We start from the raw sequence: 25,726 nt of genomic DNA, 5'->3' as shown, positions 1-25,726 counted from the left end.
GAACTGACATCAGATGAGCGTGGGCAGATCATTCTTTCACAACCTGTCATTTGCCCTTTCAGTTTGTGATGAGAACTTATGCTTGGTTCCCCTGATGAACTGCACACCTGATATGAAGCAGGTGAAAAGAAGAGAACCTGAGCAGTGCTGTCCGGACTGGCATTGTGGTATTACTATTATTTTGATCTTTCTGTGCACATTCAACTGGGTTTAAGTCATTTCTTGCATTGTGTATTGATTCATCTGCTTTTCTTGATCTCTTCTCAGAATGTAGCTGTGAAAACGTGACTGTCGCATCCTGTAAAGTGGTAAGTCAGCTCTATTTTAGGTTTTAATTTTGTTCTGTTATTGTGTTCCCCTCCTATCCCCCCCATCCCCCATCTTTCCTACAGTTCTCTTTCCTGTCTTTGTTGTGAGATCAGTGTTATTATGGTCTGTGATGTGACCGGAAGGCTTTCATTCAAGGTGGCACCAATAGTACCTTTCCAGAGTCTCTGGCAAAGTTTTGTGAGTGCATAGTTAATAATCTCCACACCCCCCCACCCTGAAAACAAACTTTTTGAGCCCCTGATATGCTTGTTTGCTTTATGGATTAGGAGTCAATTTGCTTAATTCAGTTTTTGGCTTTAAACTCAAGAATAGCAGGACAGAGGGCTACTATTGTTCTAGTAGTACTCAGGATTCTGCATGGGCACTGCACTGTGTTTGCAACCAAACCCTGGATTTTTCTTTCAAATTAAAAAGTGGATTCTGTAAACTTTGACATGAGGATTATTTTAACTTGGAGATGCTTGAGCTAAGGACTAGACTCTGAGTGCACAGAATGGAGCTACTTTTATTTGTGCCTGTCTAGAGTCAGATTATTATCCTAGATTTTCCAGCTCTTTGAAAGCCTTGCCTTGTTGATCTCACAAGGAAATAGGCATGAGATAAATTTGCCTATGCTTGGTATCCAATGTGAGAAAATACATCTTGTGCATATTCATTCTGGATATCCTGAAGACCTGTCTGTGTGGTCAGTAGGACAGATATGGGAGCCACTTTTCAAGGGGAGAATTAAGGAAGTTGATATTCAGCCATGGAGCAGATAGTTAAGTTAGACGGATATAGATGGTCGATACAGCAAGGCCGCGTTAGAAAGAGTGCGGCAGTGCCGGGCGCACCCTCATTCCCCGCACGCACAGTCCTGCTCACATACCGCTCGATACTCTATTTAAATTGCTTGCAAATGCAAGCCGCGTCTGCGAAGCGTTAGGGCGGCTCCCCTCCCTGCCTCCTGGCGAAGATGGACGCCTGCACGGGGGAAAGTGGCCCCTGTGTGTGCAATTGGCCGCTCAAGATGTGACGTCACATGCCGTGATGCCAAACATCGTGACGTCATGTCTTGAGCAGCCAATTGCACGCACAGGGGCCGCTTTCCCCCGTGCAGGCGTCCATCTTCGCCGGGAGCAGCGATCCGTTTCTGCTGATGGCCGTCTCCTCTGGAGGGCTGCAAAAAAAAAGTAAGTCGCTTGGTCGCGTCACACTGCCAGTCCTCTCTCCCCTCCTCCCGGAGCAAGGCTGCTTTTCGCGCCTTGCCTCGGGAGGAGGGGAGGGAGGACTGGCCATCCCGAGCGTAGGATTGCCCATCCTTTCTCCCCTCTCTCTCTTGCAACTTTTTTTTCCGATTTTTCCGCTTTCGTTGCTTCGGGAGGAGGGGAGAGAGAGGACTGGGGATGCCCCGGACACCAGCACCCATGGACGAGGCCAGGGCAGGAGAGCGGGGGCTGGGGGAAAGTTTGCCGCCTACCCTTACCCCTGCCTCTAATGCAGGGGTAAGGGTAGGCAGTAAGTTAGCAGGTTAAACGTGCGGCAGAACGGCAGGGTAAAAAAGGGATAGTCAGGGCGCGCGTTATTGGATGGTAGGGAATAGCTAATTCGATCGTTTGCATGCAATATACATGCCGCGTGCAGAAGGGGTTGCCCGGGGATTTTAGGACGCGGTAGGAGTAGGTTAAAGGGGATTGTGGATCGCAGGAAGGGCTAACGCGGCCGGAAAGTGAGTAGAACGCGAGTTAGGAGCGGGGTAAATGCGGCCGCATTTTACTGGATCGATCTTAATGGGGATATTCAGCGGCGGATAGGTATATCTGGCCAACTTTAGGACAGCCCTACAGTGTAACCAGATTTTGCCTTATAAGTTATTTAGCTATCTCCGAATAACTCTGGCCCAACCGGAAAAGCTTCCTGCCCACCCCTGGAAATGCCTCCAACTTATGCGGCTGAATTCATTATCTGGCTAGAATTTAGCCATATACGGCTTTAAATATAGCTGGCTAGCCTTTTAGTCAGATATCTTTTCAGTTATCCAGCTAAATGGCTTTTGAATTTTGAATGTATACCTTTTTGCAGTCAATATAATGGCCACATGGGGTCCTCATTTTTCCATTTAAATAGATCCTTCATTTTTAAAGCAGGTTCTACAGGAAATTGAATGCTGTGATCCATACTGTACGAAGATATCTGTCATGGGAGATTTTCCATTTGTTAACTAGGGATTTTTAATTTTAGGTATTTATAAATTGTACATTCAGGTGTGTATTTTCTAATGTTTATCATGTTTTCACATTGCTTTCACATTAACAACATATTTATAAACAATATCAGAAGCCCTGCTTACAGTGTTTTCCCACTCAGCACAGCCAAGCTCTCTCCCTTAAAGTGTCACAGCCCAGAGAGACCCCAGCACTTTCTCCCCATTGAACACAGCTCCCCATAACCCCAGTACTCCGCACCCCCTCTCCAGCACAGCCCCAGCACTTTACCCCTCATCCACAACACAGCTCCCCACAGCCCCAGCACTCTACATCCCCCATCCAACACAGCCCCAGCACTTTTCTCCTCATCCACTCCCCAAAGCCCCAGCATGCTCCACCCCCACAAAGCACAGCCCCGGCACTCTACACCCCTCCCCACCCAACACAGCCCCAGCACTCTGCACCCCAGCTTTGTATATTCCATCCCCTCATCCACACAGCATGGTTTCCTGCAACTCCAGAACCTAACATCCCCCTACCCACCCACTCAGCATAGCCCTTCCCCCACAGCCCCAGCATTCTATGCCACCACTTAGAACAGCCTCCCGCGAGCCTAGCAGCCTCTCCATAAAATAATCAATCAGCACAGCCACTGCAGCCTGCATTAACCACTGAACCCTCAGCACTCTTGATGTTGCTCACTGGGGTCAAAGAGTGAAGTCCTGTGGTTAATGCAGGCTGCAGTGGCTGTGCTGATTGATTATTTTATGGAGAGGCTGCTAGGCTCTACCTTTCCCTTACCAAGACATCTCACGACTGCTGATCCAGTCTGACAGAAAGAGGAGGAACATGGTGGTGCTAAGAACTGCTCCTTTTCTTCTGTAATTCAAGGCCCAACTGATGCTATGAACTGGGCGGCATTACTTTGTCCCTTGTAGTTCAAAGTTTGAGTAAGGCTTCAAGCTGCAAAGGAGAATGGGTTTTTGAGGCATTGCTGTTCTCTTCCTCTTTCTGTCAGCCTGGATCAGTGGTAGTGAGTAATGTTATCACAAACAGACTGGGGCTTCACTCTTCAGCACTATGGGATGACACATTGGGAGGGGTTAAGAGTAGGAGGGGTTAAGAGTGGAAGAGTGGGGCAGGTGATAGTTACACCACTTTTCGGCCCTCCTTTCTAGCCACATGGTGGGGAACAGTTGCAGAATTCAGGGTTTTTTAGTTTAAACTGATACACCCAATTTTAAAAATCAGTTTAAATCAAAATCGGGTTTAGTTTTAAATCGAAAATCAGAAGTCCTAGCCCCAAATAGGGATGTGCATTTGTTTGAAACAAATGGGTAAAACGTAATGAATGGGTCCCTATTTGTTTTATTTGTTTTATTTGTGGGTCCATAAAATGAATTGAGGGGGTCTCACAAATGAAACAGATATATGTCCCATTTGTTTATGTTTCCCATTCATTTCTATGACCCATTGAAGTCTATGGCTATACAACAGATACAAATAACTGTAGCAACCAGCCCTTCCCTGTGTGACCTCACCATCTTTTCAGAGCTGGTCAGGGCAAGTTAGCAAGAAAACTACACATGTGAGAAATCATAGTGAAACATTTTTCTTACCTAGTCTATCACTGCTATCTGGATCAAGTGATGCTGACCCACTCTCAGAAAAAGGTCTGAGCATGTGCAAGAAGCACTGTATTTTCTATCTAGCTTTGGTCAAAGAAGATCATTCTAGAAGAAAATTCTCACAGAGTTTTTAAAAATAGCTTAAGCTTTTTGTATTTTTGTCACTGGGCTACTTATAACTTTGTTTGTGCTGCATGGTCTCACTCACTGTGCCAGTCACCAGAGAAAGACAGACAGTGGCATTTGCTGATGAATTTTCTCTTCACTGGGGGTGAGTCTAGGTGGGGACAGTGTGGAGCGTAGCAACGGTTCTCTGTCTGGGAACCGTTGAGGTGAGCACTAAGCAGTGCACAGAAACTGAAGTGAAGAGTCTATACCAGGCTGCCAGCCTTTTCAGTTGGATATAACTGTTTTTTGTGTGTTGAATCTGTCACCACTGGGGCACAGCACTGTACGCAGCACAGCGCACATACACTATACTGTCTTTGTGTGTGTGTGACAGACACTTCTCCACACACATAGTAGAATGGTACTGTGAGTGAGAGTACAGTTATAGTACCAGTAAATAAATTATTTGTAATATTCAAATCCCCAATAGGCAGTGCACTAACTAAACAAATTCTATCATATCAAGGAAAGGCAGAGGAGGGAAGGTTGACAGAGTTGGTAGGGGCAGCAATAAAAAAAGGCAGTCATGTACCTAAGGAACTTTTTCAAGTTCAGAATGGCAGGAAAGGCATAAGAAATTGATAATTGGAGAGGATGTGCCAACGCCTCCTGTTCCTTTCCCTGTTATAGAGCAGAGGGAAATGGTGGGAGAGACATCCATGAATGACATTATCAGTGCAGCAGGGGTAGCAGAAAAGCAACACCCAAAACCAGCAGCACACTTTTCTTTAGATACCATTGCTGAGGCAGTGAAGGCAGTATTTGCATCAATTGATTTTGAGGAAGAATCTTGTATGGGGTTCCCTTAATCAGAAATTGAAGAGCTACTAATTGAAGAAAATTTTGAAGGATTAGTTAATAGCATCTTAGCCTCCACTTTAATAATGGAGAGAAAGAGGCAACTGAAGATAGTGAGAATGAGCAGGCAGCACAGGTACAGAGTGTGAGTAATACCTCTGGCATTGTTCCTCAGGGTCCACCCTCTACCTTAACTCCAGTGCCAGCATCAGCCCCCAAGGATGTAGAGAAGGGATCACGGAAAAATTCCTTGATTTGGAGGCACTTGAAAGTGGGGGAAGACCCTAATATTGCTTAGTGTATTTACTGTGCTAAAGATGTCAGTCAATGGAAAAAAATGGGGCATCTCACAAACACTGGTATGCAACAGCATCTTCCCGCATTGGCATCAGGGAAGGGCAGTAGAACTTGTGTGGGGAACCCTTTTGTCAGTTAAAGTAAAAGGTAGAAGAAAGAGTTCAAGCAGATCCCATGGCCCCTTTCAGCAGTCTTCTGGCAGGCCAGCAGCCCTCTGCCATGCTTCTGAAGTGGTAATCCATCTTGGAGGAAATGGGGTGGTGTTCCATAGCACTGTCCTGGGGCAAAAGGCAGGCAGCATCAAAAGTTGTAATGAGAAGCATCAGGGAAATGATTGTCCTTGATAACCAGCCCCTGCAGGTACTGGAGAACGTGGGTTTTAAGCATCTGCTGTGCTTGTTAACTTCTAATTACAACGTCTTCTCCAGGTCTACATTTAAAAGGAAGGTCATCCCCAGCTTGTAATCACAGCCAGTGACAGCTGGCTAAGGCAGAGGGGAATAGCATACATTTTACCAGTGATATACGGACCAGCAGAAACGCTATGCATGCTTACCTCTCCCTGATGGCACACTGGTGGGACCTGGCTCAGGCAGGGATAGGTAGAAGCTCTAGTGAGGACAGATCATCAGAATGCTGGTGGGCTTTGCTGTATACCCAGTTGATGTATAGCCCCCATACTTCGGCCAATATTGTATCAGCCATAAGAGAGATGCTGGAGGATTGGCAGCTAGACTGGAAAGCCAGGAGTCTATACACAGGTTTCTTTGTGGAAGACAATGATTCAATTATAAAAGAAGATGGTTTTGTCCACTCACTGCACCTGGCAATGAAGCCCTGGGCTGGAGTCCAAGGATCACTGGAATGTATTCCTGCAGGAGCTGATAGAGAAGTACAGGAAAATAGCAGGGCATTTCCATCAAAGCATGAAGACAGGGCAGCATCTCTGTGAAAAGCAGACTTAATTCGGAATACCTCACAAGCATCTGATTCAAGATGTTGGCACCTGCAGGAATTCCTCCTATATTATGCTGCAGAGATTAGTGGAGCAGCAGACACCCCTTCAAAATCTGCATCTGGAAATAGAGTTAGGTGTGCAATGCCCCCTGGGACATCATGGCTGGGTAGTGATGAGGAAGCTGGTGCAAATCCTGAAGCTCTTCAAGGATTCCATGGAGGAGCTGAATTCCAGATGCACCACCCTGGGCATAGTCATCTTTATAGTAAATATTCTAGAGGAAAACTTAAGAGGGCTTCCATGAGGAAGAGGGAATGGGTGTTGCAGTTTGTGAACTCCTTGCAGCAGGAGGTGCAAGAGAGACTGAAACCTCTCACAGAAAATGATATGTACATGCTTGCTACATTTTTTGATCCTTGGGTGATAGGGAGTCTTGCCTTCCAGTCTGAGCATCTTACATTCATGAAGGAGATGCTGGGGAGCACCAGAGGCAGTGGCACGGTGGGGATGTAGCTCAGAAAAGAGTGGCTACCTCAGAGAGTAGTGCAAGCAGAAGAGGCACCCTGTCAGCTACCACTTCCTCCCCCATCTCAATATGCCAAAGCCATGTTGCCCAGAAAGAACCATCACTCCTGGCAAAGGCCATAACTAAGCAACTGGCAAGAGAGACCCTCAGCCCACCCCAGCAAAGGACACCCCAGCAAAATGTTTGTGACATGATCATCAATATCTTTCCTGCCCAACAACCAGTGTGTCCAGTGGTTATGTCTTCTCAATGGCAGGAGACATCCTTAGCCCTCATGCTCAAGGCTGGTGCCAGAACTGATGGAAAAGCTGGTCTTTTTGAAAATGAATCTGCCTTTGCTTATAATTCAAATATTTCCAGGGCAAGTGGCAAGATAAATAAAAGCACCTTGAAGGCCTTGTTGCTATTCTGTCTATCTGCCATGCCCCTTATTCCACCTTAGGGACCTGCTACTACATGTCTACCTGCCATGCCCCAGATGTACAACCTTAGGAGTGTTGCTGCTACCACTCTGCCTACCTGCCATGTCCCCTTATATATCAACTTAAGGGTCTTAATGCCACATGCCTACCTGCCATGCCCCCTAAACCACCTTGGGGTCTTATTGCTACCACTCTGCCATGCCCCTTATACCACGTTAGGGGTCTTGCTGCCACTTGACTGCCTACCATACCCCAAACATACCATCTTAGGAGTCTTGCTGCTACTGATCTGTCAACCTGCCATTAACTTATATACCAACTTAATGGTCTTGCTGACACATGCCTACCTGTCATGCTCCAGATGTACCCACCTTAGGGGTCTTACTGCTACCTCTCTGCCTTCATGCATCTTTATACCACTTCAGTGTTTCTTCATCCACCCTTGGCCTGACTCTCCAGATCTTGACCTCTTGCTTGGACCTGACCATGATTGCTTGTCACCTGGACCTGACCACTCTTGCTAGCTGCCTGCCCAACCTTGGCCTCTCTGACTCTGTTAGTCTGCTGCCTGCCCTGGTGTGCTTTTGGACTTTAGTTAGTGTCACCACCCTAGGGACCCACCTAAGTCCTGCTGGCTACCAGAACCCAAGGGCTCAACCCTGGGAGAGTTGGCTGGTAAAGGAGAAGCTCTAGACCAGTGGTTCTCAACCCTGTCCTGGGGACCCCCCAGCCAGTCAGGTTTTCATGATATCCACAATGAATATGCATGAGAGAAAATTTGCATGTTATGGAGGCAGTGCATGGAGGCTGGCGGGTCCCCAGGACAGGGTTGAGAACCACTGCTCTAGACTGTACCACTACAGAGCGCGGTCTCCAGCTGCTGATGTAGGACTCGGGGCTTCATCCTCTAGGCTGCGTCAACTACACCTCAGTACAAAGAGCTCACAAATCCGCTACCCTTCACATCACTCTACCCTTTTATGGTTCTTCAATTTGTTCTACCTCTCTAAAATTCCAGCCTGGTTCTCCCACCCTGTTTATTTGTTAGTTATACTGGGGTGTTTTGTCCCCATGAAAAAAAAAATTAGAAAAGAAAAGAATTACAATTTTTTTCCCACTCCAACTGTTTTCTGGTTCTTTGTTTTGTTTTACTCCTCTACAATCCCAGTCCGGTTCTCCTACCCTGTGGGGTGTTATGTCTACAAAAAAACCTTAGTCAGAAGGAAGAAATACAGGCGAAACAGAAAACATGCAGAGGAGAGACCTTTTACATATTCTGAATGAGGTAAAAGTTTCAGCAGGAAGAGAGAACTAATGTAACACCAGAAAATCAAGAAAGGGAAGAAACTATGTTTAGCTATAGAATATGGGAAAAGCTTGCTTAATAAAGCAAACCTCATAAATTACAGGGAAAGCTATACTGAGGGGAGAGCATTGTCATAAGAAACTCAAAATTCCATCCAGCGCAAGTTCAAGTTCAAGTAGGGAATGAAATAAAAGCTCATGTCATAAAAATGATATTGACAACAGATCATTCTCTTGTATTAAATCTGACAAATGGCAAGTGATTTCACTGGAAGACAGACATCGCCCATATCACTCTGTCTTGTTGCTATATCCCTTATTCTTTACCTTAGGAGTCTTTCTTCCAATCAGCATTAATGCCATACACAGTGTTTTGTACCTTGACTTTAATGTCACTATGGCTTGCTGTCATACCCCAGATTCTACACCTTTGGGTATACTTGGGCTGCTTTGCACCTCCCATAGTGCTGTGGTGTACTGATGCCACTCTTTGTTCTTATTTGTCCCTTTATTAGGGTCTTGGGGTTTTTCCTGCCACCTGTTCCGCCTCATTCCCCTTTCATGTTGCCTTAGGATGTTGATGCCATTCTTGGAGCCACTTTGCTTCTTGTGCTGCCTTCAAGGGTTCATGCCACTGTTACTGGTGCCCCTTTTTAAAGCCCTGCAGTATTCTTCCCAGTAACTGCTTCTTTCCTCCTCTGACAGTGCCTTGGAGGACTCCTGCCACTGCTGGTTCCACTTCACCCCTTTACGGTTAAGGTCTTCATGCCACTTTTGGTACCACATTGATATAGTCTTGATGGATTTGCATGCTTTCATCTTATGCCTACCCACCAGTTTCATTAGAAATTATTAGAAAATTCCAATTTGGGAGACCAAAGTAAGCTGCACTACTTCCCTCAATGACTATAATGGCAAACGAACAAATAAAAAGAACAAATGAATTTTTTTTTTACATAATGAAACAAATCTAGGTACCCTACAGAATGAATGAACGAACTGAACTGAGTTATTTATCTCTGTACATCCCTAGCCCTTAACTATAAACAAGATTTGTTATAAAGGAACTTGTCATCATGTTGGACTATTGTACTATCAATAGACGCAACACATATTCCATCTTTGGGGTAAATGTGACCTTTTCTTACACAGAAGAAAAACAAGGACTGCTACACCTAGTGGGACACTCAGAGAAGCAGGATCTTGGGCATCGTTTAGTACAGAGGTTCTCGACCTAATCCTCTGGACACACCCAGCCAATCTGATTTTCAGAATATCCACAATGAATATGCATGAGATAGATCTTCATGTACTGCCTTCATTGTATACAAGTCCATCTCATGCATATTCATTGTGGATATCCTGAAAATCCAATTGGCTAGGTGTGTCCTGAGGAATTGGTTGAGAGCCACTGTTTTAGTTAAATCATCCAAAAGAACTGTTTTTGAAAACATTTAGCTAAAGTCCTAAAATGCCCATCCATTTTCTTTGAAATTATCTCTGGATTTTGATATCTGATTTAGATTTAGATCTCAACCACTAGATGAGTGGAGAGCAGGCGCCCTCCCCCCCATGAGGAAATCCAAATAATATAGGGGTGTGTCAGATCGGGTTAATCATTAACAGGCCGCAGGACCGTAATGAAGTAGAAGAGAACTTTTATTCTTTCAATACAGTTATCGTGCAGCTATATCTTGCAGATAGATACAGTATCAAAGAGGTGTGGTGATACTATTAGTCCCCTGACACAGCGGTGTTTCACACTGGCTGCATCCTTCCTGTTGCAGCCAGTGCAGTATCCTGATATCTGCCTAATAACTGTATTGAAAGAATACGGTCCTGGTGCCTGTTAATAATTCACCCGATCTGACACACCCCTATATTATTTAGATTTAGATCTGTCATTTACGGATGACACAAAATAATGCAGAGTAAAATCTCAAACAGATTGTGATGAATTGCAGGAGGACCTTGCCAGACTGGAAGATTGGGCTTCCAAATGGCTGATGAAATTTAATGTGGACAAGTGCAAAGTGATGCATATAGAGAAAAATAACCCTTGCTGTAGTTACACGATGTTAGGCTCTATCTTAGGAGTTACCTCCCAGGAAAGAGATCTGGGCATCATAGTGGATAACACATTGAAATCATCGGCTCAGTGTGCTGTGGTGATCAAAAAAGCAGTAGGAATTATTAGGAAGGGAATTGTGAATAAATCAGAGAATGTCATAGTGCCTCTGTATCACTCCATGGAGAGACCGCACCTAGAATACTGTGTGCAATTCTGGTCGCCGCATCTCAGTAAAGATATAGTTGCGATGGAGAAGGTACAGAGAAGGGCGACCAAAATGATAAGGGGAATGGAACGGCTCCCCTATGAGAGAGGCTAAAGAGGCTAGGGCTGTTCAGCTTGGAGAAGAGATGGCGGCATATGTGTTACAGGGGCGTATTCAGAGAGGCCACGCTCTTTTCAGGGCTCCCAAGGGGCAGTGCACAGGGGACCGGGGCTCCGCAGCAGCCCTGACCTGTACACATCCTAAGGATCTACCCAACAACTGCAGAATTCCTGCCTACAGTTGGAGGAGGGAAGAATGGGTGAGACAGCTGGGTTTGCCAAAGAAACTATAAAAAAAAAAAAGACATTACAGCAGAACTTGGGCCAGAAAGTGCTGGGCAGAATAAAGACAGTAGATATGAGGGACCCTGTATACTGGCAACTTAAACAGGAGCTGAAGGGGTTGGATTATTGCAAGCTGCCATGGCTGGTTCTGCTATTGGACATGCCAGCTGCCCTCCAGAACATCTAAAATCATGAGAAGACTAGAACGGGTAAATGTGAGTTGGTTATTTACTCTTTCAGATAATAGAATGACTAGGGAGCACTCCATGAAGTTAGCAAGTAGCACATTTAAAACAAATCAGAGAAGATTCTTTTTAACTCAAAGCACAATTAAGCTCTGGAATTCAATGCAAGAAGATGTGGTTTGGGCAGTTAGTGTAGCTGGGTTTAAAAAAGGTTTGGATAAGTTCCTGGAGGAGAAGTCCGTAAACTACTATTAGTCAATTTGACGTAGGAAAAAGCCACTGCTATTACTGATTTTAGTAGTATGGGATCTATTTAATGTTTGTGTACTTGCTAAGTACTTTTAACCTGGATTGGCCACTATTGGAAACAGGATGCTGGCCTTGATGGAGCCACGGTCTGATCCAATATGGCAACTTCTTATGCTCCTTTATTCTTATGACTTTATGCAAGTTATGAAAACTTTTATTGGACTGGAAGAAGGGAACCTACCTGGTCTCAGGAGTTCATGTACAAAAGATATCCTGGAAACAATCCAGTTTTCTCCACCATTACAGCTATTAGACATCTAAATCATATCTTCAAATGTCAAAGCATAACTGAAACAACTGGGTGGATGAATTACAGCTCCTAGAAAGACATTCAACCCTGTTCATGTTTTTTTGGGCTGGTGTGCATCCCTTGCATAGAGGAGCATTAATATGCTGGAGAAAGATGCTCAGCCAGATGGATTCAGCTTGCTATAGTGTGTCAATCTCCTCCATAAAGGGCCAGATTTTCAAAGGGGTACACGCGTAAGATTTGCGCGTACCCCTCGAAAACCTGGCCGAAGTACCCCCTGCGCGCGCTGAGCCTATGTTGAGTAGGCTCGGCGGCGCACGCAAGCCCCGGGATGCATGTAAGTCCCGGGGCTTTCCTGGGGGGGGCGTGTCGCGGATGCACGTCGTTTGGGGGCGGGGCCGCGGGCATGGTTCCGGCCCGGGGGCATTTCGGGGCGTGGCCGAGGCCTCTGAAATGGCTCCCGGGCCTGGGAATCGCTCACCGGCAGCTGGCCCAGCGCACGCAAGTTACGCCTGCTTCAGGCAGGCATAACTTGTACAACAAGAGGTAGGGGGAGGTTTAGATAGGGCTGGGGGGGTGGGTTAGGTAGGGGAAGGGAGGGGAAGGTGGGGGGAGGCAGAGGGAACGGAGGCAGGCTGTGCTGCTCGGCACGCGCAGGCTGCTGATTTTGGGCAGCCTTGTGCGCGCCGACCCCGGATTTTAATGGATACGCGTGGCTATGCGCGTATCCATTAAAATCCCGCTTACTCTTGTTTGTGCCTGGTGTGCGAACAAAAGTACGCACGGGCGCAGATTTATAAAATCTACCCCTAAGGGAACATATATACCGGCTTGGGTGATTCAAGCTGAGCTCTGTGTCTTTCTGTTCTCATTGAGAAATGCCAGAGCATCTATAAATATCCAAGTGCTTTATGCTGTCTGAATGATATGCAATGGAGTTTTCAGATTTTTTTTCAATAGACAGCCTAGCACATGAGATCTTATATGTGTAACTTGGTCTCAGTTGTCTGGTTTTAATGTTTTGTTTTGTTTTTAAACAGGGAGAAGTTCGAAGAATAGATCCTAATTTTCACAGTGCCTGTGGCTGCGCAAAATACATCTGTGGTAATTTTATTTTACAGAAAGTTTGTATTTATTCATGTATTGATGTATGGCAAGGTAATATGCTATATCACAGGTGGCCTCAAACAGGCCAGGTTTTCAAAATATGCGCATGGATTTGCATATGCAAATATATTTCATGCATATTCATTGTGGAGATCCTGAAAATCTTGCCTGTTTATGGCTCTTGGGGACTGGAGTTGGCCACCCCTGTGACACATGATGGCAATAGCCTACTCTTAAATTCTTGGCATCGCTTTGCCACCAACGACACATGTTTAAGGGCAGGACTGGTGCTAGGTTTTTTGCTGCCCTGTGTGAAGAATTACTGTGCTCTCCCCCCCCCCCCCCCCATTCATTCATTCTCTGTCCCGGACCCTCAAAAAAAAAGCCCAGCACCCTTCAGTGGTACAAACTTTAAAAACTGACGCCCCCCCCCCTTCCAAACCCATGTCTGGTTCAAGGGTATTAGGTGCCCTAGGTGAACCTTATAGCCTTGCACATCACCCCCTGCCCCATTCCATACACACAGTTAAGAGTTATGCATTCATATTTTACATGAAATATATCAAAGTACAGTATTCTAAGACTAAAAGATCACATACATCATATGTACATGCACTGCTGTGATGCCAGCCAGAAATCCCCACAAAAAAGCATTTGGAACCCATATGGTATTAGGTCTATTATGATGTGTGTTGGGTGTAGGCTTGACCCTCTGAAAGCCCAAATATACTTCCAATGAGGAAAATGCCTCACCTTAGTTACATAGAACATAAACAGACCCTCACCAAATACAGAATAGAGCAACCATAAAGTAGAAATAAAAACATGCAGACAAAAACAGAACTGGAAACCTCAAGAAGCCAGACACTCTATGCAGTGCAACAATGAAAAAACAGAACCATCACCATTCCTCAAACATAAAACAATAAAATCAAGAAATAAAATAAATACATAATCATAATACTAAAAACATACTAATATTATTTCAAAAAAGCTGATGAATAAACGATCAAATAATTAAAAACTCATATACAAGTTTTTTTAAATGTCCCAAACACCAATGAAATATTTCAAAAGAGCAGACACATCAAACAACAACTGAATAATAAAATTAAAAATGATTTTAAAAATTCACGCTCTCCATACCTGGGAACGTTTGATTTCCAGTCACCCTGAGATTGTCGTGGATTAGTGGAAGAAGGATGCACAAACTGATATACACATACGCTCCTCTTAGAAAAATCCACAGGTGTCTCCAGCTTTTCTTTGATTGGGATCTACCAGCAGCCCCAGGCCCTCATTTTCATTTCAGCTGCTGGCAGGTTGGAATCCAACTGTAGCCCCCATTCTCTCTTTCTCTCACACACACGCGCGAAACCCAGGCAGCTCCCATTCTCTCTATCTCTCTGTCTCTCACACACAACCCAGACAGGCTCCCATTCTCTCTCTCACCCCCCATCCCCAGACAAGCCCCCATTTACACCCAAACACTCCAGGCTGACTCCCATTCACATCCACCCAAATCCCAGGCAGGCTTCCATTCTCACACACACACACACATCCTGTCCATGCCAGGAAGGCTCCCATCCATGCATGTGTACACACACACACGCACACGCACACACACACACACACCCTCACCTATCCCAGGCAGGTTCCCATTCACACACACACTCACCCATCCATTCTAGGCAGGCTCCCAATTCACATAAAAAATAAACACACACATATCCCAGGCAGGCTCCCATTCACATTAACACCCATCACAAGCAGACTCTCATTCACATACACACATACACCCATCCCAAGCAGGCTCCCATTTACACAACACATACACATATGCAACCCAGGCAGGTTCCCATTCACATAGCCACTCATCCCAGGCAGCCTCTCATTCACTCATACTCACATGCATTCCAGGCAGTCAGGGTCCACGGGTCACTCCACCTTTGCTGCTGCTGCCAGCTTGTACCTTCTTCTTTGTGGAGAGCAGTCGTACTACAGCTCTTCTTCATGTGCTGGCCCCACAGTAATTGAACACTCGTGCATCGAGAGATGAGAATACAGGAAGAGTAAGCACCGCAAATGTTGAATACCATGGGGCTGGCACATGAGGAGAAACTGCCAGACAGGCTTCCTCTTCTGCTGTGGCCTCCTGCTTCTTCTGCCACTGGTGGGATCAAGTTCACAGGCAGCGCCACAGGCCTCCTGCTTCTTCCCCCACCGGTGGCATCGGGTCCACCTGTGGCAGCATGGACCTCTCTCTGCTCCCAATGCCACCCTATCGGGTGTGCTGTCCTGTGCAATTGCACGGATTGCACACCTGTTGGTGCCAGGCCTGTTTAAGGGACTCACCCATAGGTTGGAGCAATGCTAATGACACTGCCACCTGTTGGTTTTTGAGGATGTTGACAATGAGTATATGTGAGATAAATTTGTATGTGTTGGTTATCCAATGTATTTATTTATTTATTTATTTAGGGCTTTTTTATACCGACATTCATGATACCAATCATATCATATCGTAGGCAATGTAGGCAAATAGGTCTCAATGTAGGCAAATAGGTCTCATGCTTATTCATTGTGGATATCCTGAAAACCTGATTGGCTGCAAGGTTAATAGGCCAGGTTTAGGAGGCGTCTCTGCCTTAGAGGCAAGTCTGCTTTTCATGTGAAACCTGCCAGCTAGGTGATGTCATCTCAGTTAACATTATCATGAAATTAAGAAATGTTGTTTCCATCAGTGGTATGTACATCTGAATATGAAAACATTGGTTTTCCTTCTTTTTTTTTCACAATTTAGCCTTTTTAGAGTGGAAGATGGTACAGGGGAAAATCTGGGCATTGCCTTGAGAGCTGAAACAAAAACAGATTGAAGTGGATTAAAACTGTTCATCATTTACAGCTGCTTGATTGGGCTTTTCATGAGCTGAGAAGCCCCTGGTTCGTCCAATCAATCATTGAACCCCTAATTGCCATCTAGACTCCCCACTTGAATCCCTGCTGCAATGCCATATACCCCAGTTGGGCTCTGGTTTGCCCCTCACTTCTTCCATTACTGAATTCAGGATTAGTGCTTTCATTTACCAGAACAAACTGGACTATTCAGTCAGACTGACCAGGTCAATCTGGTCTGGCAAATAAAGGACTAATACTTCTGCAGATGTCAAATTTGAATTGGGCCATTTTACAAGTTTGTAATCCTTAGATTAGTGGTTTACTACCCAATGAGATACCCTGAAGACCATGAGACCTTAAGAAACACCATGCTGGGTCAGAGCAAGATCAAGTGAGCCCAGCAGTAAGCAGTCCAGGCCTGATGTTCCCAGAGCGCATAATAGATTTGTCTCCTTAATCACTCCCTGTGATAGCAATAGCTTTCTTTACTCGGTGCCATGGAGGCATCCAGGACCGAATCAATTCATTTGCTTAGTGCAAACCATTACTAATTGCCTGCAAGAAGCAGCAGTTACTAGCCATAACAGAAGTCGTGGGGGTAACCTGCATGGAGCAGCAGATACTACCCTAAAAAAAAAACCAACCCAGCAACAGCTTGCTGGGCAGAAAAGATGAACCACTTTTTCTACGGACATTTACTATGTTACTGTGATTTTTGTTATCCCTTCTTTTTCTCTGCCTTTTTCTCTTCTGTTTATTCCTGTCTGTTTTTTTTCTCCTTTAAGAAAAAACTGCCGTCTGCCTGTTTCGGGAAGTAACTGTGCTGAATCCTGGCCAGTCCATGGTTCAGTATCTGGAAGGGGATCTCTGTTACACAGTGCACTGCTTACAAGAGCTGGATCAGATCACTGGATATCACGCCATGGATATTTCAACCATTAACTGCTCTAAGCAATGTGAGGCAGTAAGTGTCCCGTTCATAAGCGGCAATCCCCACCCTCAACCCCCCACCCCAGAATAATCCATTCAGCACACAGTTTCTGGACTGAATAAAGACATTTCTCCTTGTTCAGTCTGCTGATTGTCCTAAACATCCATTGTAAATTTTGGTCCTTATACATCCTGGTATTCATTCATTCCTTTAATTACCAGTTAATTACTTTTCTAATTTATTTTTTAAGTACTTCTATGGAAGATACCTTAATTACGCATAATAGTAGGTTGCTTTAAAGCCTTATCACCGAGCACCTGATTCACTGAGGGTTTTCCCCAAAGACAGAAAAATGGGAGAAAACCATTAATAAATCTGGCCCTGAGATTGTTAAAAATGTATCCCTGGAGCTTAAAGACGCTTTAACCTTGATTAGTTGTAATCTGTGGTCTCTGATTCTCAGTTTCACCTGTCTTCAATAATCTCTTCCCCCTCTCCCACCACCCAACAGAGAAATAAATAGAGTAGTTTTTCACAGGCAAAAAGAGAAAAAAATAGTGGAACGGGAAGAGGTAGATGACGTAACAACAAGTGCCGATACAGGAGAGGGGTTGTAGCCCTTTGTGGGCAAGAGCCCATGAGATTGTAGCACTGAAGATTTCTGATACTGATTCCCATGGTTTTTAAAGGGTTTTTAAGGGTATTTAAATCTGGTATCCTGCTTTTTGCAGTTTTTCCTCAATAAAAATTTTTTTTTTGTTTTTGGATTATTTTATCTTTATCACAAAGGAGAAGTGGATTGGTGTGCAATAGCACACCAATGAGGAAAAAAAAAATATATATATATACAGTAGTGTGCCGCGGTAACAATCAGAGTGGTTGCATGCGAACAGAAGCAAGTTAAGGACTAAACAAGGTGAGAATATCCCATCAAGAGTTCACATATCCTTTCAGTCAGAGAAAGTCCATAAATCCATGTAAATATGTTAAAAAAATGGCTTAAACAGATGCCATACAAACGGGAGCGTGTTTCGCGACGCTGCATTGGGAGGGACAGAAACAAACCCAATGGGAGTCAGAAAGGCTCTAACGTAAGGTGAGTTATAGAAACGGGCTAAAAGTAGAAATAAGACCCTGATGAAAAGGGGAACGTGAAGAAGACCAAACGGGAGGTATCTACTGATTGAACTGAGTACAGAATGAAGAAATGTGTAGATTTTGAGGCAGTTTTCAAGCCCCACCAGAGCGAGCTCAGGTTGGGGCCCTAGGTCAGGCAAGGTGCAGAAAAAGTCGCTTTATTGTGAGTCGGGGCCCATTTTGGAACGTCAGCCCGATTCGGCTGGGCTTGCAACTCCGTTTCAAGATTCTCATAAAAAGGTTATTCAGTCTTTAACTTTCCTTTTTTCGGTGAGCTTGAGCCTTTTTGCTTGGATGACAGCCGGCTCTGATTGTTATCGCAGCACACTACTGAATATTTTTTGATTATTTTATATTTAACCTCTGTTTCTCCGTTGTGAATATCCCAAATGTTTCCAGTCTCTGAAAACAGGTCAAATATTTATGTCCTGTGTGCGCTGTATTGGTGTCATTTGAACTCTGTCTAATTACAGAGAAGACCAAAACTGCCCCCCCATATTAAAAGTGACACCTTTACTAAAGTCTTACATCCCTCTCCCTACTGTTAATCACCAGTTAATGATATCGTAAAGCTCTCGATGGTATTTTCAGATTGATAGAATGTTTACTTAGCATATTTTCATGTAAAAAAAAAAAAAAGGGATTAAAGCTGGTCCCCGGGATACCATACTGAATGGTATGAGTAGATGTGTAAAGCTGGTCCCCGGGATACCGTACTGAATGGTATGAGTAGATGTGTAAAGCTGGTCCCCGGGATACCGTACTGAATGGTATGAGTAGATGCGTAAAGCTGGTCCCCGGGATATCATACTGAATGGTATGAGTAGATGTGTAAAGCTGGTCCACGGGATACCGTACTGAATGATATGAGTAGATGTGTAAAGCTGGTCCCCGGGATACCGTACTGAATGGTATGAGTAGATGCGTAAAGCTGGTCCCCGGGATATCATACTGAATGGTATGAGTAGTTGTGTAAAGCTGGTCCCCGGGATACCGTACTGAATGGTATGAGTAGATGTGTAAAGCTGGTCCCCGGGATACCATACTGAATGGTATGAGTAGATGTGTAAAGCTGGTCCCCGGGATACCGTACTGAATGGTATGAGTAGATGTGTAAAGCTGGTCCCCGGGATACCGTACTGAATGGTATGAGTAGATGTGTAAAGCTGGTCCCCGGGATACCGTACTGAATGGTAGTAGATGTGTAAAGCTGGTCCCCGGGATACCGTACTGAATGGTATGAGTAGATGTGTAAAGCTGGTCCCCGGGATTCCATACTGAATGATATGAGTAGATGTGTAAAGCTGGTCCCCGGGATATCGTACTGAATGGTATGAGTAGGTGTGTAAAGCTGGTCCCCGGGATACCATACTGAATGGTATGAGTAGATGTGTAAAGCTGGTCCCCGGGATACCGTACTGAATGGTATGAGTAGTTGTGTAAAGCTGGTCCCCGGGATACCGTACTGAATGGTATGAGTAGATGTGTAAAGCTGGTCCCCGGGATACCGTACTGAATGGTATGAGTAGATGTGTAAAGCTGGTCCCCGGGATACCATACTGAATGGTATGAGTAGATGTATAAAGCTGGTCCCCGGGATACCGTACTGAATGGTATGAGTAGATGTGTAAAGCTGGTCCCCAGGATACCGTACTGAATGGTATGAGTAGATGTGTAAAGCTGGTCCCCGGGATACCGTACTGAATGGTAGTAGATGTGTAAAGCTGGTCCCCGGGATACCGTACTGAATGGTATGAGTAGTTGTGTAAAGCTGGTCCCCGGGATACCGTACTGAATGGTATGAGTAGATGTGTAAAGCTGGTCCCCGGGATACCATACTGAATGGTATGAGTAGATGTGTAAAGCTGGTCCCCGGGATACCGTACTGAATGGTATGAGTAGATGTGTAAAGCTGGTCCCCGGGATACCGTACTGAATGGTATGAGTAGATGTGTAAAACTGGTCCCCGGGATACCGTACTGAATGGTAGTAGATGTGTAAAGCTGGTCCCCGGGATACCGTACTGAATGGTATGAGTAGATGTGTAAAGCTGGTCCCCGGGATTCCATACTGAATGATATGAGTAGATGTGTAAAGCTGGTCCCCGGGATATCGTACTGAATGGTATGAGTAGTTGTGTAAAGCTGGTCCCCGGGATACCGTACTGAATGGTATGAGTAGATGTGTAAAGCTGGTCCCCGGGATACCGTACTGAATGGTATGAGTAGTTGTGTAAAGCTGGTCCCCGGGATACCATACTGAATGGTATGAGTAGATGTGTAAAGCTGGCCCCGGGATACCGTACTGAATGGTATGAGTAGATGTGTAAAGCTGGTCCCCAGTATACTGTACTGAATGGTAGTAGATGTGTAAAGCTGGTCCCCGGGATATCGTACTGAATGGTATGAGTAGATGTGTAAAGCTGGTCCCCGGGATACCATACTGAATGGTATAAGTAGATGTGTAAAGCTGGTCCCCGGGATACCGTACTGAATGGTATGAGTAGATGTGTAAAGCTGGTCCCCGGGATACCGTACTGAATGGTATGAGTAGATGTGTAAAGCTGGTCCCCGGGATACCTTACTGAATGGTATGAGTAGATGTGTAAAGCTGGTCCCCGGGATACCATACTGAATGGTATGAGTAGATGTGTAAAGCTGGTCCCCGGGATATCGTACTGAATGGTATGAGTAGATGTGTAAAGCTGGTCCCCGGGATACTGTACTGAATGATATGAGTAGATGTGTAAAGCTGGTCCCCGGGATACCGTACTGAATGGTATGAGTAGATGTGTAAAGCTGGTCCCCGGGATACCGTACTGAATGGTATGAGTAGATGTGTATTATTTTTGCTAACTAGCCTACATTTTAACTAAATGGAAGATGGTTGGTGTATTGACCCTTGGAAAGTCGAAGATCTCTTTCCTAATGGGCTATGACATCAGGATGACGTTTTGGTAGACATGGGGGAAGGGGGGCAGTTCTCGAAGCCATTTGCCCAGGGACATTGTTGCGTTATAAATGGCCCATCCCATAACTGCTAAACTGTATGGGCAGAGTGCGTGATGTGTACGTTTCTCTGCTGCCTTAAAAAGTGGCATTCCCGGGGGCTTGTTTAGCTGGGAGGAAGGAAAGTGCAGGCACAGAATGGAATTTTCCCTTTCCTCCACCTAAAGAAAATAGGGTGAGCAGGCAGGGGTAGAAAATTGACCCTCCTTGTGACCTTGGGCAAGTCACTTCCCCCTTCATTGCCTCTGGTATCTGAATGTAACTCGCTTTGAGCTACAATGAAAAGGGGAGAGGAACATAATAATAATAATAATAGTAATAATAAAGAAAAACATGTAATTTTCTTTGAAAATTGCCTCTCAGTTTTGCAAGTACAAAACTACCCATGGATTTTCCGCCTGGGTGGGCTACTAAAAATTAAGCCCCTCCCCAAATGTATACATTTATGGGAGATTATTAAAAGCATATAGGGAAATATATACTGTATGCATCCCTATAAGTAATTATCTCTTGTCTTCCTAATTGTTTTACTTCATTAACAGCACCAAATATATATTCCTTCTTCCGATCATCATATTTGTTGTGGCACCTGCAAAAATGTGTCCTGCACGTTTTATGATGAAAATGGAACGTTATCCGTATACCAGGTTAGTGACTTCATTTTAGGAAGACGTTTCGTCATGGACTAAAAGCAGTTGACATTCGTTAATGAAGAGGATCCCATGATATGATGCATAGTAGGGATGTGTAGTCCCTAATTTTTCAGTTCAGTTCAGTTTGGTTTTTTTTTCTGCTTTGTGTTTGTTATTTTTTTAAATTTAGTTTGTTTAATGTTTTTTCTTGGTTTGATTAATTTTCCAAACTGAAAAAAACCCCACTAACATAAAAAATGTCCCCCCCCCAAAAAAAAAAAATTGAACTGAGGAAAGAAAAAAAAAACCAGACCTCCGACAGCATTGGCTGGGGCCTCCTGGGTACCTGCTGTCCTCACTGCTGACCCATCTGAGGTCGGTCCCCCCCCCATTTAAAGGTGCTGGGCCTGGCCTCCATTTCGCCTTTCCTAGATCCTCATTGAAAAGGTAGGAGCAATGTCCACTTGCTCCTACCTGGGTCTCTGCGCTTTAAAAATGGTGACATACACTTGGAAGATGGCGCCGAAGTGATGTCACTTTGGTGCCTCCCTCTGGTGTAGCCACCATCATTTTCATGTACAAACATTATATGCTTGGTTTAGCATGTACATGTTATTTATGTCATGGCCTCATGCCTTTTATCGCACAGATGCTATTAGCATTAGGGATGTGCAATCGTTTTTTTAGGTTATGCTTTAAAACATTTTATTTTGAAAAAAAAAAAAACAAAAAACATTTTAGGGTTAGATTCAGTAAGGCTTTTCTCCCATTTTGTGTGTATGGGGGTCAATTTCTATGCGTATCGCACGCGAAAAGGGAATTTTCGCACGCGAAAAGTCCCTTTTTGCGTGCGATAGCTAGATCAGGGCGGATTCGGCCCCGGAAGAGGAGGAGTCAGGGCGTTGTCGGGGCAGACACGGCGGAAACTTTGCTGGCGGCGAAAAGGTAAGACCCCTTATCGCCGCCAGTAGCGTGCCCAATAGCGCCACCTTTCACAGTGGCACTATTGGGTGCGAAAGCTGGCAGCGATAACACCGCGGTGATGCGATCGCTGCTGGCTTTCGCAGGCCTGCCTCCCCGCTTCGCCCCTCCCTCTGCCCCTCGTTACCACTGGATTCTCTAAGGTCTGCAACCTTAGAAAATCCAGGCCTATGGGAAAAACCCTTAGTGAATCAGATACTTAGTGTTAAGTAGCATTTCTAAGTATATGTTAAAAATTTTTAGCATGGGTTTTAGTGATTAGGCCCCCATGCTCATTGATATTTCTTTAAAGTATTTTCTAGTTTTCTAAATTTCTTTAGAAAATTTACTGCTTGTGAAAGGTGCTGAGTTGATGACACTGAAATCTTAAATACTTCATTTTTCCCTAAAACAGAGAGCACAGACAGTAGTAGTGACCTTCCCCATAGACACTTATCTTTCCAATGTGCTTCTCTTCTCTTCTGAAGAGAACATCTCTAAGAATGACGGTGATCTGGCATCCAGGCTGGCTCAGTCCTTCTCCGCTGAGACCGTCAACAAGAATATTAATTAGTGCCAAACCACGATGGTGCCTTTGTTTTCGAACTGATGGAGACTCTTTGGCCAATGGGACCCTCAGCTTATTTCACATAGGTCGCCATGTGGCTATCAGATGTGAATGACTTTCAGCCATAAATAATCATGAGTCCGATTTCAACCACTCACCCAGAAGTTCTGTAACTCAATGCCAATGTTCTGAGCTGAAATTCAGTATTTTCGCATGTCAAGGAATCCGAGGGTAAAGATCTCTTTAAGGCATGATAATAACTATAGGAACATGTATCAGAAGGACATTATATATTGCTCTGAGAAAAAGTACTATCGTAACTTTGCATCTCTCTTTTTTGTTGTAGGTTGGGAGCGTGTGGGTTTCCAACTGCACTAAATATGAATGCACAAAGACTCCTGTAGGTGCTATGATACTGGGCTCTAGTGTTGTCTGTCCCCCTTTTAATGACACTGAATGCTTAAAGGTTTGTACTCTGCGCTACATATGATAATATGCATGGGGATAGAAGCATCCATTTTCAAATTTTGCACATGTATAATATGCATAATTAGGGTTTTTGGTTAAAACCAAAAAATTTGAATAAAATACCCCCAATGGGGAAATAGGGGGTTTGGGCTTTAACAGACCCCCCCCAAAAAAACAAGACTTAACTTATGATACTCTGATGATGTTATTGGAGTGGGTCTATGGGAAGCCCAAGCCCTGGCACAAGCAAAGAGAAGCTGTGAGGCCAGAAGAGAACCCAAACCCTGCTGTCCGGAGAGGAAGCATGGAAGGGAGGCGGAGTAAATAGGGGAAGGGAGTGTCTAATACCAACTCTCCAGCCACACACACACATACACACACACAACACACAGCCTGCTACCCTCTCCAGGCACACACACACGCACACATACACTCTCTCTCTCTCTTCCACCCCCTCCAGCCACACACACACACACACACACACACTCTGCCACCTCCTCCAGCCACACACACACTCTCTACCACCTCCTCCAGCCACACACACATACACACAGCCTGCTACCCTCTCCAGGCACACACACACGCACACATACACTCTCTCTCTCTCTTCCACCCCCTCCAGCCACACACACACACACACACACATTCTGCCACCTCCTCCAGCCACACACACACTCTCTACCACCTCCTCCAGCCACACACACATACACACACTCTTTCTCTCTACCACCTCCTCCAGCCACACACACATGCACACACGCTTTCTCTCTACCATCTCTTCCAGCCACACACATACTCTCTACCACTCCCTCCAGCCAGCCAGCCATACACTCACACACACAAAACACACAGCCTGCTACCCCCCAGCCCCCCTCCAGCCCCCCTCACACACATACACGCACACACAGTCTGCCACCCCCTCCAGGCACACTTACACATACACACATAGCCTACCACATCCACACTTACTTCCATTCCCTTCCAGCCACATACACACATACATTATACTAACCTCATACTAGCTATACACACACACCACTCAACACAGCATGTAAAATCGATTTACTCCTTATTAAACTGAATACACCTAAAAATGCACCAAAAATGTTAATGTATGCCATGAAAACTCTGATAAACATGTATTTTTTGTACCCCAGAAACCCCCCTAAGTGCATGAAAAATAACCACTTAAATTTTCATTTTAAAAACCCTTAGAATCAGAAGCCCTAGCCTTAATCATTTGTCTTTTTGAGCACTTTGATGCCTTCACACCTCATCATGCCGAGGAAACAAATAATTCCTTTTGTTGGTGTTCCCACCACAGTCCTCGGCAGCTCGGCAGCTCCTGTCCTTGCTAATGGTGACTTCCCTGCTCTTTTTTTTTTTTTTTTGAAAACTTTAAATTTATGCACATTTACAATTGCCTTTCAAATTAATAAAGGAAACAAGGCAAATAAGTTAAAAAAAAAAGAAGATGAGAACACAAGACCCTCACATCAGGAGGAGGAAACAGTTTCATAAATTATCTTCTCTTTAGTCCACATCTGGAAGGTGAAAACTCAAACAAGAAAGGTTAAAGAAGTACCGTTTAATCCAAAATAGACAAGAACCTGGTGCTTTTGATACCGCTGATTTTATAGATAAAATAAAACAAACAAACAGCCAAAGTTAGAAAAGGCTTTGTATAAAAAAAATAAAATAAAAAAAGCAAAAAAATAATACTAAATAAAACCAGGATGCGTGATTGATAGCAAAGTACAGGGCTGGTGATCTGGGTTCTAGTTTCTTTTGCCATTGAGCTTGCAAGATGCAGTTAGATAACAGCAATAACATTATTCATTGTCCTTCTTGCCTCTACCTTTTGGAAGGTAGAGGCACCTCCTTTGTACCTCATGACTCACCCCTCTCTCCCACCCTCTGTACGCCCTCCTTTGTATTTTCCCTCACCCTCCTCCTCTCTCCCACACCCTTCTACCCTCACTAGGCTGTTTCCTCACCGACCCACCTTCTTGAATATCTGAATTTCTCAGCTCAT

At 44.7% G+C, this 25,726-nt stretch overlaps 1 protein-coding gene across 1 annotated transcript in view; it reads left to right on the top strand.

Moving 5' to 3' along the window:
• Window positions 1-25,726, top strand: part of OTOGL (otogelin like) — a 205,429-nt gene that overhangs the window by 159,411 nt on the left and 20,292 nt on the right. Inside the window, exons 49-54 of the mRNA XM_029597118.1 lie at window positions 63-167; window positions 268-308; window positions 13,023-13,086; window positions 16,773-16,951; window positions 21,606-21,710; window positions 23,570-23,689. Coding sequence (XP_029452978.1) covers window positions 63-167; window positions 268-308; window positions 13,023-13,086; window positions 16,773-16,951; window positions 21,606-21,710; window positions 23,570-23,689 — 614 coding nt within the window. The remainder of the gene's footprint in view (window positions 1-62; window positions 168-267; window positions 309-13,022; window positions 13,087-16,772; window positions 16,952-21,605; window positions 21,711-23,569; window positions 23,690-25,726) is intronic.

Source organism: Rhinatrema bivittatum, chromosome 4, assembly GCF_901001135.1.
Source record: "Rhinatrema bivittatum chromosome 4, aRhiBiv1.1, whole genome shotgun sequence".
Classification (NCBI taxonomy): Eukaryota; Metazoa; Chordata; class Amphibia; order Gymnophiona; family Rhinatrematidae; genus Rhinatrema; species Rhinatrema bivittatum.
This window is presented reverse-complemented; position numbering and strand designations above follow the sequence as displayed.